This window comes from Canis aureus, chromosome 16 (genome assembly GCF_053574225.1).
Source record: "Canis aureus isolate CA01 chromosome 16, VMU_Caureus_v.1.0, whole genome shotgun sequence".
NCBI classification, from domain to species: Eukaryota; Metazoa; Chordata; class Mammalia; order Carnivora; family Canidae; genus Canis; species Canis aureus.
Genome location: NC_135626.1, coordinates 23,180,600 through 23,200,140, shown reverse-complemented (window position 1 = coordinate 23,200,140; position 19,541 = coordinate 23,180,600). Strand labels below are relative to the sequence as shown.

The 19,541-nt window shown below is 40.5% G+C and overlaps 1 protein-coding gene across 1 annotated transcript in view; it reads right to left on the bottom strand.

Annotated features, from left to right (window-relative positions):
* Nucleotides 1–19,541, bottom strand: part of AP2B1 (adaptor related protein complex 2 subunit beta 1) — a 131,746-nt gene that overhangs the window by 10,454 nt on the left and 101,751 nt on the right. Inside the window, exons 19-20 of the mRNA XM_077852219.1 lie at nucleotides 3,894–3,978; nucleotides 2,861–2,947 (exon numbers count right to left, since the gene is read on the bottom strand). Of these exons, the coding sequence (XP_077708345.1) occupies nucleotides 2,861–2,947; nucleotides 3,894–3,978 (172 nt within the window). The remainder of the gene's footprint in view (nucleotides 1–2,860; nucleotides 2,948–3,893; nucleotides 3,979–19,541) is intronic.

Here is a 19,541-nt window from a genome sequence, read left to right as displayed (position 1 = left end):
AAAGTAAAGGCAGAAGGCTAGGCTGGAGGACACCTGTGTGACTCAGTGGTTGAGCATCTGCCTTCGGCTCGGGGCGTGATCCCTGGGGTCCGAGATCGAGTCCCACATCGGGCTCCTTGCAGGGAGCCTGATTCTCCCTCTGTCTATGTCTCTGCCTCTCTCTCTGTCTCTCATGAATAAATAAATAAAATCCTTAAAAAAAGAAAAAAAAAAGGCTAGGTTGGTAAAGTCCTTGAAGCCTGTGACTTCCTATAGCCCTCAGAGTTCCATCTGTCAAATGTCTACTCTGGCACGGAAAAGCTATTTAAAGTGTTGGTGCTGTTGTGATTAGGGCAGATCAGCTGGAAAGGATGGTATTTTTAGCTCCCAGCTAGACCCAAAGTGTTGAATCAGAAGGCACCAAACCTGGAAACGTACTGTTAATAGAACCCTCAGGACTGGAAAGAAATGTAAAGGCCGGGCCACTCCAGACCCTGGATGCAGAGGAAAAGCTAGAAAAGGAATTTAGTACAGGAAGTGGTCCTGCAAGATTAGCACTGATTTAGTGTGGGGAAAATGATGGCCTTTGGCTCCCAGAGAAAACAAAAATGGCTGTTTTCTTTTCCACACCATGTGTGGCACTGCCATAAAGTAGTATGTCACTAAAAAACTGATCCGTTGGTATTTGGAGCACCCAAGGCAGTGAGGAACTGGCATGAAGCCATGGCAGAACTGATCAAAACTGAATTTGCTTCTGAAAAACTGTGCCAGGCTACAGCAAAGGACACGGCCCCACTGGGAGAAAGGCCAGACACCTCCTCTTTGGCAAAGATCATAAATGATGGTACAATAAGGGTTCAGAACTCCAATCTGGAAGCAGGGGGATCTTTATTATTTTGGCAGGCCAGACTAAAACCCGCAGTCATCCAAACTTTTTTTTCTTTTTGAAAAAGCATTTCTCTTGCACACTGGATGTCTGAAACCAAACCTTCTTTCCAATTATTCTGGCTTTTCTTTGTTCTCTAAAGGCCAGTGTTTCTCAGATCTTGCTCAAGAGCATTGGTGTTGGGACAGCTGGCTGGGTCAGCCAGTGGAGCAACTCTTGATCTTGGAGCCCCACGTTGGGTGTAAAGATTACTTAAAGAGAAAATCTTAAAAAAAAAAAAAAAAAAAAAAAAAAGGAACACTTGTGTTCCACAAGATGTTAATAAGCATTTTGTAATTTTAAATTCCATGGTCAATAAATTCAATTAACATTGAGTTAAACAGGTTTCCTCAACAGTGAAGTCCTCAGGTTTTATGTCTGCTCACATGCAAGGGCAACTTCTAGCAGAGGCTTGCCACACACTGCAGTTTTCAGCTTTAACTGATACAGAACCTCCTTTTATTCTTTGAGGGACAAGTATTCTCAGGACAGTAATACAAGAAATGTTGCCATAAGACCAATTACCATAAGAGTGACTACAATGAAGTATCTCTTCCAAGATGGGTACGGAAGCTGCTTCTCTAACAGGATCTGCTCTGGTTCTCACCATGAGCTACTTTGGATTCTGCACCTGAAAAGCATGGCTTATACCCAAGCTCCTACATTCATGAAATGAGGTTTGTAGTAACTGACCGTGAGTCTCACAGAGGACAGATAACACTGTCATCTACCTAGAATATGGCACCAAAAGCAGCTCAATTTGAGTATGATTTTTTGTGAAAATGCAGCAAAAACTTAAGTTTTGCTTAATAAACATACACACATAATCAGTCAGGGTGAGAAACCTAGAGCAGAAATATGTTAGGAAGAAGGTAAATGTGCGGTATTCCTGAAGAGAATCAACTTAGTAGTTACTAAAACGGAAATTACAGAAGACTACCTCCTCAGACACCTCTCCAAAGGCTCAGGAAGCCTCATAAGAGATTTGTCTGAACACAGAGGATGAATCATAGAGCTCCGAAAAATGAAAGTTAAGAAGAAAGGGTTGGAAGGAGAGGACAGCGAGTTTCTCCCCCTTCTCCATAGTTTCATTTTGCCTCTTCCTCCCAGTGTCATGCTCTAGCTACACTGGGAGGGCAGCACGCAGGAAACCCCATCTGAGAACTACCAATGCTCGAGGAAGAAAGAGATAAAAGAAAGAGAAGGCACTGACTAAGCACCAAGGCTCATTTTCAGTCAAACTCAGAGAGCCTTATACTAATCTCAAAAAAGAGCAAATGGGACCAAGGTGGGACAATGCAGAGCTCAGAGCCCTTCCACTTCTGGGAAAACTGTGTGAGATAAGCCCTATCGGTATCAAGCCCTAGAGATTGATAGCTACTATTTCTCCTCTTGGGTAACTGCCTTGATATTCTATTATAGTAATAAAATTAACTACAGAAGGGTCTGGGGCCTTTTAATGATGATTAAAGAGGTTAGTATCACCATATGAAAGCTGATTCAAGGCCAGGAAAAAAAGAGGCTAATTTAATCAACTATGATGTATTTTTATTTAATAATGAACACAAGATTCTACCTAAGGATCTCAGAGAGTCACCTTTCTTTCAATACCACAGAGGTTAAGACAAAGGATGAGAGTCCTTTTCATCTCTGGGGGGATGCATATCCTCAAGTGGTGCTTCAATCACCCGAGGATCACCACGGGCCTCACAAGTGACATGACTAACACACATTCAACTACTGAACTGGGTGGATGGACCCATCCTAGTTTGTTTCCTAAATCTGTTAGTACTAGTAATCTAGTACTTATATCAAAACACCACGTTTTTCAAGAGCAGTTTACCAAATCAAATATCTACCATGTACCCACCAGAAACAGGTAGATGTGGAAAGAAAAGGTAAGACAACATTTTCAAATACTTAGTAAGATGCACATGAAATTTAGTCATTACTCACCAGCATTTAAATGACATTCCTTAATCTGAAACTGAAGTTCATTTTCATTGGGAATATCCTTCCATGTTGCAAGAAAGACCTGGCGCTCTGTACGGGGAGGCAGAGGGAAAGAAAGGATGTGCACAGTCTGTCAATATTATGATTTCTAGTGCCTCACACCATTTCTCTTTTGGAGTGCTGGCTCTTACAATACATCCAGGAGCAGCCTGGAACTGGAGCCAATTCTTAGCTATGCAGAGGTGCCACATTCCACATCAATGAATCTTGTATCAGTAGCACTAAGACACACTGGAAGAAGGTGTCATCTAGGGTATAGTCTTGGCTCCACTGTTTTCATGACTCTGGGTAAGTCTTGGGATCTTTCTGATCCTTAATTTCATCACATATAATTACATCTGGCTTCCCTACCCAAAAAAACCATTATAAGGATCAAATCAATTAAGTGCCAATATAATTAATATGTATCAGTATAAGTAAGTTTTATTAGATGGTGGTTTCATAAGTAGGGGAAGAGAGAAACATCAATAGTCACAAGGGGAGTATTAATGTTTATTACGAATTATTGAGTTCTTATTTTGAGACAGTAAGAACTTAGTACAGGGCTGGCTAAGTGTTAAATTTGCATATATTACCTCACCCAGCCTTTATAATAACTATTTCTGCTTTGCAAACTTGGAAACTGAGACTCAGAAAAGTTAAGCACCTTGTTACAATCACACAGCGAATCCACAGTCAAGGTGAGACTCAAATCCACATCTCCTTGTCACTAAACCACTTACTCTATGCTGGTGTGACTGGATTATTCAGAAAACTGGCAATGTGATATAGAGACCAACAGCAAGGCAAGAACAACTATGACTCAGGAGGATAAATATGATTAGCAAGTATTAGACCTTTAAAACAGCTTTATCCCCCTTCCCTTTTTTTTTAATCTCAAAAAAAAAAAAAACTTGTACTTCTGGGCTTTGCTTGGCCTGACATTCAGAGGAAGGGCAGAGGTATATTTGGCAGAAGGACAGGAGGAAGTACTTACCCATTTTGCCATCTTCTACAAAAAGCACGTTGAGTGGGATGAGGCAGCTGAAGTAGAAGACGTCAATATTGTTTTTCACAGCCACCTGCCAGGAAAGAAATGAGGGAGAATTAGGACATCATAGGAAACCAGGTAGGAGGGAAAGAATGATATGTGTCTAGAAACATATCATTCTATTTCCTTCCTCTTAGTGCGGGACTCCCGAGATGAAGACCTACTAGCCCATATGCTGCAAAGCACATCCTTACTCATTCCACTTCGGACCTCTGTAATAAGCTGCAACTCTATGTCCTTCCAGAAGCAGCCCCTGGAGGGATAAGCTGAAGGCACAAGTTCTGCACCCAAAATAACCCATTCAGTTATTGTTTGCTTCTATAGTTATTAATAGTAGGCGCCTGTTACCACTAAGTACTGTTAATGATACCACTTCTACTTCTCATTATTACCATCCCAAAGTAGGTGTTACTCTCCTCTTACTTTGCAGATGAGGAATGGAGGTTCAGAAAGATTAAGTAATGGATCCAGGATCACACTGCTAGTGCATAGAAGAACCAGGATCAAATGCAAATTTACTCTAAACCTTTATTTCTTCCTCTTTCCAAGGTAAATGGTGCCATACAGTGCCCCTCCCCACTTTCCTAGATATAAGTTTTAAAGTTGCTTTTAAATAAATCTTGTTTCTTAAGTCCTACGGTCAGAAAAAGCTTGTTGGGTCAACCACTTTGTTAAACCTGACAACAAGAAGAAGGAAAAGCCACAAAGAAATGTATTTTCTCCTCACAATACAAGCTTCTGATTTAGGTAGGCTGCAATTCTACCACGATCCCTTCAGTTCAGAGCATGCTGTTTGTATTTCTAAAAAGCTACAATAAGTACTTTTATTTGAGGGTGACAGTGATTGGTGTATATACGCAGAAACAGGCAGGTTCCACTGCAGCAGATTAACCACATACTTTAAGAAAGGCGAGGAGGAGAACCGCTCTAAACCACCACGTCCCACTGGCTTCTGTCACTAGTAACTCATCTACGCTCTCGGCACTACAGGAAAACATTTCTCTGGGCAAGTCCCATAATCGGTAACCATGCCTATTTTCTTTTTCATTTTGCTCTAAGCAAATCAAGTAAAAAAAGTGCTACCCCCTGCCCCTTCGGGGCAAATGTCCACACTCCAACAGCATATCTAGCTCTTTATCAAAATTTTGGCTATGGGATCCAAATATCCTTTTTTTAAGTTCTTCTAGTTCTCTTACTAGAAGAACTAGATTATCAACTCCTCTCCCTTAGCTTTAACAGTATCTTTATTTCCTCTTCACAATGTGCTTATGTCTACTCAACACCATCCTTCTCTTCTTGCTCTCTCAGAAGAACCCATCAAATTACTTTGTAATTTGTGCTTTTAAATGACAAATCTCCTAGGAGTTTCTGACCTATGTCCCATAATCTGATGCCCAAAATGCTGAGACAGCAGGATTCTCAAAAAGCTTGAGTCTGGTAAATATAAGCAGAGTAACCCCAGGAACGATGTCCTCAAACATCCTTTTAGATGTACTAGAGCACCACTTGAAAAGATTTATACCAGTTGTGGGCTGCTGGGAAAGAGAGTATTTTCTAATGCATCCAGTCCTCAGCAATGAGAAAAGAACTCTTATTTCAAATAAGGATAGTGCCAGGCACCCTCAAGGGTATTTAGAAGGGCAAACTGGGGTGGTGTAGGTTATGATTCTGGGTTATGGAAAGGTCTTATGTGAAAGGTGAGTGATTATCATTACTATCATCTTTGAATAAAAAGCAGTCATATTTCACAATGTGCCATCCATTCAAATGTTCATTAGTGTTTACTATGTCCCAAACATTTGTGATACAATGAAGAATGCAGAAAATATAATCTTTGTCCTCCAGGTGGCTCTATTAAGGATTCTTTTTTTAAAAAAAATATTTATTAATTTGAGAGTGAACAAGCGAGAAAAGGGGCAGAGGGAAAGAGGGAGAAGCAGACTCTCTGCTGAGCAGAGAGCCCGCCGTGGGGCTTGATCCCAGGACCCCAGGATCATGACCTGAGCCGAAGGCAAACGTTCGAATGACTGAACCACCCAAGTGCCCCCATACTAGTGGTTTTTAATCAGACATATTAGAATCACCTGGAGAGATTTTTCCAAAACAGATGCCAGCGTTTCATCCCATGTAAATAACAATCTAAATCTGGGACCTGGCATGTGTATTTTGGGAAAAGTCCCTAGGAAGATCAACCAGATAAGCAATTAATTTAGAATAATGTCAGCTAAGAAGTATGAACAGGCTTACAATATCTAGTTCTTCTGAGGGAATCCCTCTTCTAAATGGAGCTCTCTAGCAATGGTAAAAGACACAAAAAGCTCCTCTAGGTCAGTATTACTAAACCATTCTTCCTTGGGACCCTTTTGACAAATAGACTGGTCTTGGAGACTCTTCCTGAAAAACGTGCATGCAACATTTTAACATATAATCAGGGGTTTCAGGACATCCTGAAGACTATCCTTGGATTTTTGCTCTAGAATAATTCTGAGAAGTGGGACACCCAAGTCAGTGGACTTGGGAACCAGACCAGACCACCTGATCTCAAATTCTGACCCTGGCACACTGACTAGCTATGTGACTGTGGGTGAGCAGTACTCAGCTCAGGGTCCTGCTGCAGATGGAGACAATGGTACAAAATCCACTGGTTGCTATGGGAAGAGTGAGTTAATATCTGCAGCAAAGCACTTAGAATGGTGCCTGGCTTATAGGAAGTAATAGAACAAGTATTTGTGAAAGAAAAATTCTCTCTTTTTTCACCATCTCTTTTACATATTTATTCAGAATTCTGATAACTATAACAGATGTAAGTGAAATCTTACAGATGCTCTAAAGTAGCATTACTACTATGGTAAAAAGGGACTGGACAAGAGGGAAAACAGGCTTATTAGCAAACTGTTGGCCTAATGATTCTTCTTGCTACTGTGTTCTTAGTAAATATCTCTTTATAGGATCGACAGCACAGGTCACACTAGGGGAGGCAGTTCCCTTCTTTTACATTAGCTTTTCAAACACTGCATTTTGTAGCTCTCAAAGTTGTACTGTTGGCTAGAACTGCATTGATTCAAGAATATATGGTTCTCCAGAAACTTCAGCTGCCTGGAAAATACCTATTTAATCTTAAGATTCAGTTCAAGCTTAAGATTTTTTAAAAGATTTTATTTATTTATGAGACAGAGAGAGAGAAGGGGGGGGAGCGCGGCAGAGACACAGGCAGAGGGAGAAGCAGGCTCCATGCAGGGAGCCCAATGTGGGACTTGATCCTGGGTCTCTAGGATCACATCCTGGACTGAAGGCAGCGCTAAACCGCTGAGCCACTGGGGCTGCCCCAAGCTTAAGATTTCTGAGGAAAACTCTCGTCTCTCCCCATAGCACCTAGTGCATATACTTCTACCATAACATAAAAAGACTGTATACATCTGCCTCACTCACAATATAATGAGCTGAGTGCAGGGCCTCTCACTCACTGGCTTAAGAAATATTTGTTGCATGAAATTAAAGGGAAGATATTGAGCAAATGGAAAGAAACACCGATTTCCCAACCCCTTTTCTACCTCTATTATTATCTGTATGCATAACACAATTCTATTAACAACTCTCGTTAGGCAAATTGGTACTCAACAAGGCAGGGATAATAGATAAAAGCTATTTTTTATTTCAAATCGCTGAGCTAAAATAACATCTATATGCTAAGAATAACATAGGTAGTAAATCACAACCCAAATACTAGATTCTCCAAGGATATGCCAATCACTCTTTAGGAGTTTAAGCCAAAAAGATCAAGGGAAAAACAGCATGAAGCCAGTTCTACTCCAATCCGGATGGTACCTTCTCTTACTCAAACAGAACCTTTAAGAGTATAATATTGATTGCTTCACTTTTCTTATTTTGAAATTCACTGTCCCAACAGATCCAGAGTAGAAAGACATAATCCAGACAAGCTGGAGAACTATTTTCTAAGAGTTTTAAAATCAATGCCTATGGTAAGCCCTGGTGGCTCAGCCTATGGTAAATAAATTATGACATATATATCTCAACAGCCTTAGTATCTTCACCTGGATAACTAATCTCTCAAAATGAACAAGTCTAAAACCGATTTCTTGATCTCCCCTCCCATCCCTAAACAGAACCTCCTACTGTCCTTCCAAACTCAATAAATAGAATACCACAAAGCCTTCTAATAGTCCCCCTGCTTCTGCACCTGCCTCTTCCACCCCCTGTAACACTTAGCTTCTCCAATCTATTCTCAACACAGCAGCCAGAGGGATCTTAAAATGTGGGTCAGCTCATAAATACCTCTGTGCTCAAACCTCCAATGACTTCCCATTTCACTCAGAATAAAAACCAAAGTTACAATCGCCTATAATCCGATGCCTATTACCTCTTTGATGTTATGTGCTGTGACTCTCTCTCTCTGCTAACTCCATGTCAGTCACAGGGGCCTGCTGTTTTCCCTTGCACATAATAGGTACTCTGCTATCTCATGGCTTTGTGCATTTGCTGGATCTTCTGTCTCCAATTCTCTCCCTCCAGAAATCTGCATGGCTCATTCCCAGCCTCCTTAAGTCATTGCTTAATCAAATATTATCTTTCCACATAGGTTTTCCACAACCAACATATTTAAAAAAATCCACATGATCTTATCTCTAACCCAAGGACTGCCTAGCCAAATCTTGGCTTTATTTTTCCTCCCTTGCCCTCATCTGACATACGATTTTACTTATTCATTGATTTATTGCTTGTCCCTGTCCCACATATACCCTACCTTCCAGCAAAAATATAAAGCTATGAAAGAAGAGGTTGTCTCTTGTTCACTACTGTATTCTCAGTTTCCACAACAGCGACTGGTACAGAGTACTCAAGAATACTACTTGTAAAATATACTACTCAAAGTACTTGGAAACCATTTAGGTTTAGAAAACATATAAACTTAATCTAAAGTTTCCAAAAGGACAGTACTTCTCAAATTTTTTCTAGCATACTTCCCTTAACAGAACAGGAAGGTATGGATGTATATACTGAGGTGGAAGTAGCAGGCAGGGTCAGGACTGGGAGTATAATATCAAGTAGCCCACAATAAGAACAAAATTTATTTGAAGGTCCATGCTATTCCATAATGCATCTGTACGTTTTAATATGAAAAAACATTTATTCCTCTCCTTTGAGTAAAACTGATGCTCCAGGAAAAATGTGCCACATGTATTCTTCACTTTAAGTACCTCCTAGCAGTTTAAAAATTGTTTAGGGATCCCTGGGTGGCGCAGCGGTTTAGCGCCTGGCTTTGGCCCAGGGCGCGATCCTGGAGACCTGGGATCGAATCCCACATCGGGCTCCCGGTGCATGGAGCCTGCTTCTTCTTCTGCCTGTGTCTCTGCCTCTCTCTCTCTCATTCTGTGTGACTATCATAAATAAATAAAAATTAAAAAAAATTGTTTAAAAATTGTGGCTCATGATCAAATGATGCTTCTTAAAAATAATACAGTGGTTGAAACTGGTATAAAAAAATAAAATAGAGGGACCCCCCGGGTGGTGCAGCCAGTTAAGCATCTGACTCTTGGTTTTGGCTCCGGTCATGAGATCAAGCCCTGTGTCAGGCTCCACACTCAGTGGGGAGTCTGCTTAAGATCTCTCCTTCTCCCTCTGCCCCTCCTGCCAGAGCTCTCACTCTCAAAATAAATAAATAAATCTTAAAAAAAAAAAAAACAGAATGGAAAATATCAGTGCATCCCATGAAGAGTTAAGTGGTTTCCCAATACTGTTTCAGTTTTACGTATGTGTTGTGTATATGTGTGTGTGTGTGTGTGTGTGTGGGTATATGGTGTGAAATACATTTCACATTTCTTCCTGTAAGTTTCGGTCAAGAAAGTATAAAAGCCATAATATACACCATATTAAAGGCAAGCAGTGAGGAAATGGATTCAATGGGCATAGGAACAGAATGCACACCTCAGCTTCTGCTCTGAGGATGCTTAAAACAGATCACAGATGGTACTAAAGAGCAGATGACCTAATCCTCTATTCCTCTGTTCTGTCACGTGCAACATGTGGCCATCGCAATATGAACTCGCTTCTCAGGGACATCAATAGGAGGAGCAAATAGAAATGATTATAAGGTACTTGGAAAACACAGAGCGGGCTATAAATGCTAAATAATAATAATGATTTTTAAAAGTTACTTTCAGTGGCTGCTGGGGAAAGTGCAGCCTGTCAGCTTCAGCCTGTAACCAGCAATTAGTTTCCTTCCATAGTATAGGAAGCCTACTGCAATAGCTGCAGTCTCTTTATGGTGCACAGCTGGAGACGAACAGGCTAAATTAATATTCTAACCTTGTTCCAGTGTACTCAAAAGTACTATAAAAAGGTACGAGATGAACTCAGTCTGAACTCTGGTAAATGCGGCCAGAGATAACTGCAGGAGGCATTGCCACAGGAAAAACCCAGGCAAGTGGCACAAGGCTCACCTCTGAGAGTGTATCATCTACTCTTCCATGACGTCACTTGTGACCTTTCCAAGTCTCTGAAGAATATTTTTTTCTTTCATTCCTCCTCTCCATTTAGCTTTTGGAAAGATTATTTGCAGGCTGGTCCAAGCTAGGACCAGGCAGTGACGCCAACCATCTCCAGTTCTCTGAGGAATGATGATTCAGATGTGTTTTAAGCGCCATACCACCTAGTCCACAGATCCTGGGGGAATGGCTCTGAGTGACAGGTTTTTAATGGCACTGACTCCAACTGTGTGATATATGTCATGTGAGACTCAAGTAGAAGTAGCTCTTTCTGGTAGCTGCTGGAGTTACTAGCTGTAGTTCTGCGTTCCTGGTCAATGCCAATAAATACCTATCATCTTTAGTACAAATATGGTCTTCCATTTCAAGCCCTATTCATCAATACATTGAGAATTCTCAAAAATTGAAGTTTAAAGTAAAGAAATTACAGTTAAAAATATAGCAGAAATAAAAAAAAATATAGCAGAAATAATAACGAAACCTGCCACTGAAAATGTCAATTTACTTTCCTTCTGATGCTAATTAAATTTGAACTTGAACTGCATCTTTCTTTAAGTTTACTTCCAAGACTGAGATTCAAACTTAAACCTTCTCTCTCTGTGTTCTTTCTTACTCCACCCAACAAATCAGATGGGATTATCTGGCAGCTGAGCAACCCTCAAACAGTAACAGTCTGTTACTTATCATAGATAAAAGCCATACTTGTTTACTCTCAAAAGGTTAGTACTTTCTCATTGTTAAGAGTGCGTGGACAGTGGAACTTCTTACTGGGAAAATTTGACAGGTTTCCCATCTCCTGATAATGCAGTGGCTCCGGGACACCTGAGTGGGTCAGTGGTTGAGCGTCTGCCTTAGGCTCAGGGCATGATCCTGGAGTCCTAGGATCAAGTCTCGCATCAGGTTCCCTGCATGGAGCCTGCTTCTCGTCCCTCTGCCTATGTCTCTGCCCCTCTTTCTGTGTCTCTCATGAATAAATAAATAAAATATTAAAAAAAAAAAAAAAGGCAGTGGCTTCATGTCTCTAATTTCCTCTTGGGCAACAACATGCACTGCAGTATTTGAAGGTTCCATGTTCAAACAGCTCTTAGAGGGGAAAGAAAAGGTCCCCAGATGAGCTCAAACTGTAAATCCTCTAGTAGCACATATAATTACTGGACTTTAGAAAGGCAACGAGATCCTAAGAGCCAAGCTCTCTCAGTAGGCCCTGTTTTGAAAGGAGGTGAAAAGAAACCAAAATAACCAAGACTCCCCTGGTCTCTATCCTATCATAGGATCTGCTTAATCTCAATCTCAAAAAATTCCCAAAGAGTTTACACTACGAATTAGAACACAGGCTGACTTAAAATCTCTAGAACACCAACGAGATTAAGATTTTAAAGTGGTATGGATAGATGGTAGTTTAAAAGACTCTTGGATTAAAAGAGTCAAAATTTTCTCACTTGGGCAGGAATAAATCAGAATGAGGACTGTCCACTGGAAGAACCCCCAAGGCGCAGCAGGGTTAGCTACTGGAAATTGGGTAATTCTTTTGAAACTTGAATCAGACCCTCAAGCACTGCCTTAAAAAATTCCCCTTCCTTCAAAGCCATTTGGAAACGAGATGGATAGGTCACAATTCTCATACAAGATGACCCATGTGGGGGAGGAGGGGAACAGAAAAAGCAGCCCACCCCTTGCGGTCACTAAAGCCACATGAACCACACCCTCACTATCAGCAGTCTCCAGTGCCAGATTTGTAACAGCTCATGCCAGAGTGGATTTCAGCTTAAAGGGGTCTCAACCTTTTTACTCCTTATCTCTGAATTTAAAAATAATCACACCCATTCCCACCAAAGTAAACTCTTCTGATAGCAAGTGCAAACATTCTGGAATTGAGAAGTGCTAGACCATTCACTTTCAAAAATTACTTTTTTTCCCTCTTTAAAGGCAAAAGTTAAGACTGTCTTGAGTATTTGAAAAAATTGTTTTCTAGCAAAGAATTGAGCAATGAGATACAATGAATATCTATTGGCAAAGGCAACCTTTTTTGCTCTTCCTATTAAAATTTGTCTCCTTGTAGCTCTGTGTCTATCAGGACTATGAAAAAGGCTTCTTTCTGGTCTCACAGTAAAAGGGAATTGTTCAGCTCTAATTCCTATCAGGCATTCAAATGATTTTGATTTTCTCTGAGGCTCTAAGACACTTATAGAGCACCCTTCAGCTTCCAAATTTACTCTGAAAATATTATCCAAAATAGTCTAAGGCAATTAGGATAGCAGTTTAAGTAAGTAGCTGCATGGTGGCAGTTTGTTTTATTTAAAGTGGCACACGGACAAAGATTAGCAGCAGAAAAAGTTCTCCAAATACTAGAACAGTAACATATTCTATTTTCCTACTTCTCTCCAATCTTGGAATTAGGTTCATTAATGTGCTGTGCTCTTGCCCCTTCAAATACTGATTAACAGAGTAAAGAAGCAACAGCTTCTAATGTCTGCTCAGCCCATTTAAGAGAAAATGAATTGGTACTTGTGGTCCTCAGATGAGAACTGGGACTGAGGGGCATCTGGCTGGCTCAGTCAGTGGAGCATGTGACTCTTGATCTCGGGGTTATAAATTTGAGCCCCACATTGGGTGTAGTGATTACTTAAAAATAAAATCTTAAAAAAAAAAAAAATTAGGACCGGGACCAGACCCACCCAGGTAAAAGAGTATTAATTCAGAGTCAGGGGGTAGACTATAAGGCCACTGAGAATAGCAGCCAGAGACAGTTATCTAGGGATACTCTGCTTGCTAAGACAAGGAGATGGCCTTGCTAAGTTTGGTTCAAGAACCACATGCATCTGATATTTGTAAATACTTCCTTAAATGAAAACAAAAAGTTCATTCAACAACAAATATTTATTAAGTACAGTGTGCCACAGGTACTCTTATTGTTCTAGATGCTGGGAGATAATACCAGTGCAGAAAAAACCCAGAGACACAAAAACTGCTGCCCATTTAGTCTGCATTCTAGTGGGAGAGGAGGTGGAGGTGATCATGAATAAGCACATTAACAGTATTTAACATGGATAAATGCTCTGGGGAAAAATAATAAGGGTAAGGGAGGGTCAAGAGTACTTGGAACAGAGAGAGGAAGACTTGTTAAAAAGGTACTGTTTTAGCAAAGGCCTGAAGATGGAAGTAAACCACGCAGATATAGAGACTGGGAAAAGGAACACTCCAGTCATGGGACACAACAAATACAAAGGCTCTTCAGTGGCAGCATACCTATCTAAGAATCAGCAAGAGAGCCAGTGTGGCCACAGTGGAGTAAGGAAAGGGGTGCCAGATGCAATCAAGGAGGTATGGCTAGATAACAAAGGGCCCTAGAGACCACTGCTGGCATTTTGACTTTTCCACTTAGAAAAAAATATCAACACAAGTTCTTGCAGATTGGCAGGACTCTACCAGGGCAGGGTATAGCAAAAATTAAGCAGTCATCACCACTCTGATAGAACCAGTGGAGAGGGTCACTGGAGAGGGCAGCTGTGTGCTTCATAAGGAACCTGGGTCAAGGGAAAATAATGCTAAGATCTATGGCATCTGTTTCCGTCCAGGTAGCTCCCACAGTTTTAAGAAGTTTTAGATGTCACCCAAATTAAATCAGAAACCTAGAGCAAATGTAAATGTGATCTCGTTCTGCCAATATAGAACCCACCTGCCATACTGTGCTGACCAATCTGGTTACTATCCAGAAGCCTCTACTGCAAACCCCAGATTCTCTCTCCCTCTAGAAGCCTACAACAGAAGGACTCTATCCAGTTTCAGTTGCCAGATATAGCCAGCAATATTTTCATAGACCTTTCACCCTGCCTGACAGTTCCTCAAACTCTACAGTCTTACCCTGAAGAGGTTCTGCGAGACCCATACAGGCTCTAAACCTAAAGGCACCACTTTCTCTCTCTTTCCCTTGAGAGGTCTGGCTGATGTGCCTTTGGCTGTGGCTGCCATCTCTCAGAATACTACTTGCTGTGACAGCATGAACTTTTTGCTATGTAGGGCTTATTGTTAAACTGAAAAATACATTTAATACATACCGTACTGAATCACAAAACAGTAAAGACAGGACTAGTGAACTAACTACCAGTTAAAGTGATTAGATGATCTACACCTCAGTCTGGTACGTCATAAGACAGAAGACCCAATGGAAATTCACAGACCTCAATAGTGAGAAAGAATGAACATTACTCATTTTAAAATCCTAGGCTAAAAGTGATCTAGAACCTAAAGTAGGTTCTAGGTGCTAAACATACAGCCTCAGATTAGTTAGCAGCAAATCAGAAATCAAATGGGTTCAAAGGTGTGTATGTGCTTTGCCCAGGTATATTATCTAACCTTAATGTAGGCAAAAGGAGGGCATACGGTTTCCAAGATGACTGGGCACATGGGCAGGCCACCATGCGCAGATGCTGGCTCAGTACTTTTACTGGGGCAACCGGTCAGACATAGAAGGGACAGAAATTATTCTCAGAAGCATGAGCTGTGGAATTGAGAAGTTTTGTGCTTTTAGCTTTTCCACTCCTTTCTGGAAAGGAACACTGCTACCAAACCAAGGACCACCATTTATTCACACACTTCTCAAAAATGATTAAATATTTTTCTTGGTCTCTAAACTGTAACTGATTCTAAGTACATTTACCAGTGTCTCTATTTCTAGCCAATTTTTCTACTTAAAATTAGAACAATGAAACTGACATCTATTTGCAGTGCATACAAAGGCTTTCCTGAAGTGGACTGAAAGGGAAAATGAATTCAGACTGAATATATTTTCATTATAGGCTCACCTAACTGATTTTCAGGCCCTATGAGCCTTAATTCAGAGAGAAACTTATTCTATAAAACCGCAAGCTGAAAATAAACAAATAAAATATAAAGCCGCAAGCTGTTGAACTAGGTTCTATACATAGAATTGAAAGGAAGACATATTTTAGTTCATTACAAGTAACTTTAACAGTTTTAAGAAGAACAGGACATTTTAGATAGTAAATGACTAGTAGTATTCCTGTAGATGTTGAGATGCCATCACTGTGAATACAAAGTAAACTCCATCGGGAATAAGGCTTGGGGCTGAGTGGCTCAGTTGGTTAAGTGTCTTACTAGTGGTTTTGGCTCAGGTCATGTCATCAGGGTTGAGACTGAACCCAGCAGTGGGTTCTGCCACTCAACATGCAGTCTGCTTGATATTCTCTCTCCCCGTCTCCTGTCCCTTCCCTTTTGCTCTCTCTCTCAAGTAAATAAATCTTAAAAAAAAAAAAAAAGAAAAGAAATAAAGCTTGAAAGTTTTATTTTTAAGGTGTATGGACCTCAATATCATGAAGCCTATGCATAACTCCTACATAAAAATTGTGAATAAAGCAAATTCTTTTATGTCATTGAACATGGTACTACAGCAAAATATGACAGTGTAAATATGAATGAGGGCGGGATATGGCTCTTAAGTGGGCTTTAATCCAGCTGAGAAAAATCCCAGTGAGCTCTCTTTAATTCCAACGCATGGGGCAGCCCCAGTGACGCAGCAGTTTGGCGCTGCCTGCAGCCTGGGGTGTGAACCTGGAGACCCAGGATCGAGTCCCACATCAAGCTCCCTGCATAGAGCCTGCTTCTCCCTCTGCCTGTGTCTCTGCCTCTCTCTCTCTCTATGAATAAATAAATAAAAACTTTAAAAAAGAAAATAATTCCAACGCATGATATAGCATAAGGCTTTAAGGCTTTGCATAAAGATTATCAGCCATAATGAGAACACAGGGACTAGAAAGAAGTATCCACTTTTTATTCAAAGTCCTCTACTGCATAAAGATCCCATGGTTAAATCTACTTTCCAATTATTATTTTTTTAAGGACTTTTTATTTATTTATGAGAGAGAGAGAGAGAGAGAGAGGCAGAGACACAGGCAGAGGGAGAAGCAGGCTCCATGCAGGGAGCCCGACATGGGACTCGATCCCAGGTCTCCAGGATCACGCCCTGGACTGAAGGCGGCACTAAACCGTTGAGCCACAGGGGCTGCCCCTACTTTCCAATTATTTATCAAATCAAAATTGATTCCATTTTTCATCATCAACTCCTAACTTACCTTCATGATATAAAGATGGCTGGGATTTTAATAGAGGACAGCCTATAAATTAGTATACCACTTTAGAATTACGTGTGAAATTCATTATTTGCTCAAGGTTTGCAGGCTGGGCCTCTGTTACTTGAGTAATCTGATCTCAGAGTCCCTTTTTTTTTTATGACGAATGAGGTCCCAAGGTTGGGTGTTTTTATTTTATTTTTTTATTTTAAGACTTTTTAAAATTTTTTTTTATTTATTTATGATAGAGAGAGAGAGAGAGAGAGAGAGAGAGGCAGAGACATAGGCAGAGGGAGAAGCAAGCTCCATGCACCGGGAGCCTGACGTGGGACTCGATCCCGGGTCTCCAGGATCGCGCCCTGGGCCAAAGGCAGGCGCTAAACCGCTGTGCCACCCAGGGATCCCAAAGTTGGGTGTTTTTAGAATTGAATTCTGGATTTTAGGAACAACCATGTCCTGCCATTGATGCCAGATTTCTGATTCACTAGACCATCTCTGCTTATCAGAATCAAACTTGTCTACTGCTTATGAGTGGTTATTCAAACAGGGCAGTTGCTATTAATATATATATCCTAAAAGAGAGTCCCAGAAGCCAGTAGTTGAGTGTTGGTTAAAGAAAGACAAAAGATATTGCCTAGTAGAATCTTGATTACCTTAATAAAAAGGATAAGGAGTATTCTCAACAGGAACAATTGAGTAAAAAAGCAATATCTAGTATGTAAGATAATTCTAATTTCTCAGATGAAACATGAAAAATATATCAAATTGGAATCAGCAATCACAGAAAATAAGATTCTCTTTTCTTTAGTAGTAAAATGTTTTCATCCTTCATAACCAAGCCTCCATGACCTACATATTGCTAACGGAATATTTCAGGGTCTAGCTTGTCTACAGGGGTTATTTTCAGTACTGGGTCTATCTGTCCAACTTGGGAACCTCTTATAGTTCCCATAAAATCCACCACTTCAAGGACTCCACATCTATTCAAGCAGCAAGCAGTCCCATAAAAGCCATCAGAGTGCACAGTCCTCAACTATGGATCCTGGAAGACCAAAGGAGGGTTTTAATACTGATTTTGTTTGGCTTGCACAACAGTCAAGAAAAGTCAGCAAATGCCAAGCTGGTTAGCTTCATCTGATAGAAGCTGCTGAAAGGTCTTCCATTTGGAAGCATTTATCAGTTTTTCTGGTATAATAGCTACAGCTGTGAGCTTTCTGAGTGTGAACTGACATATGTAAGCCATGAAATATCAGGGACAGGCACCATCTGCAACTGATTGTCTCACAGCCTGGGACTCAAATGTAGGAGTAGCAAGGGACAGAATTTTCTCAGGGCCACACGCTGGTTAAAAAAAAGACAAAAAAAAAAAAAAACAAAAAAAAAGCAAACAAACCCTTTTGGTTGACAAAGATCTTAAAGTTATGAGTAAATAGGATAAGATTGTGTTCTTTGCAGCTGGGATTTTCAGCACTTTCTGCCCTAATTATTCAAAGGTTAAAATGAACAGAAGTTGGGGCACCTGGGTGGCTCAGTTGGTTAAGTGTCTGCCTTCTGCTCAGGTCATGATCTCATGGTCTTGGGATCAAGCCCTGCATTGGGCTCCCCAGTCAGCAGAGTCTCCTTCTCCCTCTGCCCCTGCCCTTGCCCCAGAGCTCATGCTCACAATCTCTTTCTCAAATAAATAAAAAAATCTTAAAAAAAAAAAAAAAGATGAATAGAAGTTGTTTTACAAGAGACATTCAAAGACAAAAAACCAAAAGGTATTTTCATTAACTAACATTCATCCTCTTATCAAACAATCCTTATGTGGGGTTTAAAGGCGATAGATCAATAAACCATTGGGAAAACACCAATTCTTTATCCATAGTTTACCTCTTAAGGCTCCTAATTATAAACTGGTATAGAAGGAAGGAAGGATTTTTATAAAGGTGCTATTAGACTTTCGGGTAAAGACAGTAGACCAAAAATCACAACTAAATTTTCTTCTTCCTGGAAGAAATTCTGCCATAATTACAGAAAAAAAAAAATTAAAGGTATAAATTACACACAGGATTGGCAGCACCTCTGGAACTGTATGGAGGGGAAAGAATGAAGATTAAGATGCTGTTGGAGTCCTAAATCCCTACCCACCACTCTAAGCTACCTTAGCCCCTCAGCCCCTGCAAAAAAAGATAAAAACTCATTCTTTTAGAGGATAAAATACATGGTACTTTGAAGGGAATGCCAGACATGGCCGAGGGATGGTCGATTCAGTGAATTTATGCATAATCAATGCTGAGACTCTCCCGTCATCTTGCCTAATTTAGCTGCCAGAAAGCTGGCAGAAAGCCTTTATATTCTAGACAAGAGAGTCAAAGAATTTTAAAAAAAATTAAGCCAGCCCAAGCAGACAGATGTAAAAGTACTGACAGAGGATTCCAGCTGCCCACAGTGAAGAGTAAACTGGAGCTCTGGTCCTGGGTCTCATGGTTTAGAAAGACATACTCTGATTCTCCTCTGGCCTCCCTGCAACCCATGGACAGAAGAATCCTCAGAACCCAAGAGATATGCCCAAATAAAACACACAGAATCTCCTAGCAGATAGACTTAACATTGTTTTCAGGGCCTAGTTGAGATACTTCTACTAATATTTTTCCTGAGGGTCAGTAAGCATAGCCTTAGGTCCAAGGGATGGCCAAAGGGTAGAGTTAAGATGCAGAGTAGAAGGTGAAACAAGTTTCTCCAGTTGTACTCCTGAGTGAACAAAGGGGGAATTTTAGCAAAGAACCAAACAGAAATCCTAGAAATGAAAAGTACAATTTGTGAAATGGAAATTATAGTGGATGAATTTAACAGAAGGCTGTAGCATACAGAAGAGTTGATATACTTGGAAGACAGATCAATAGGAATTATCCAATCCGAAGAACAGAGAGAAAGAAGATGGAAAGAACAGCTTCAGTAATCTGAGGGACAATATCAAGTGGTTTAACATTTTTGTATAACTGGAGTTCCAGAAGAAGAGAGAT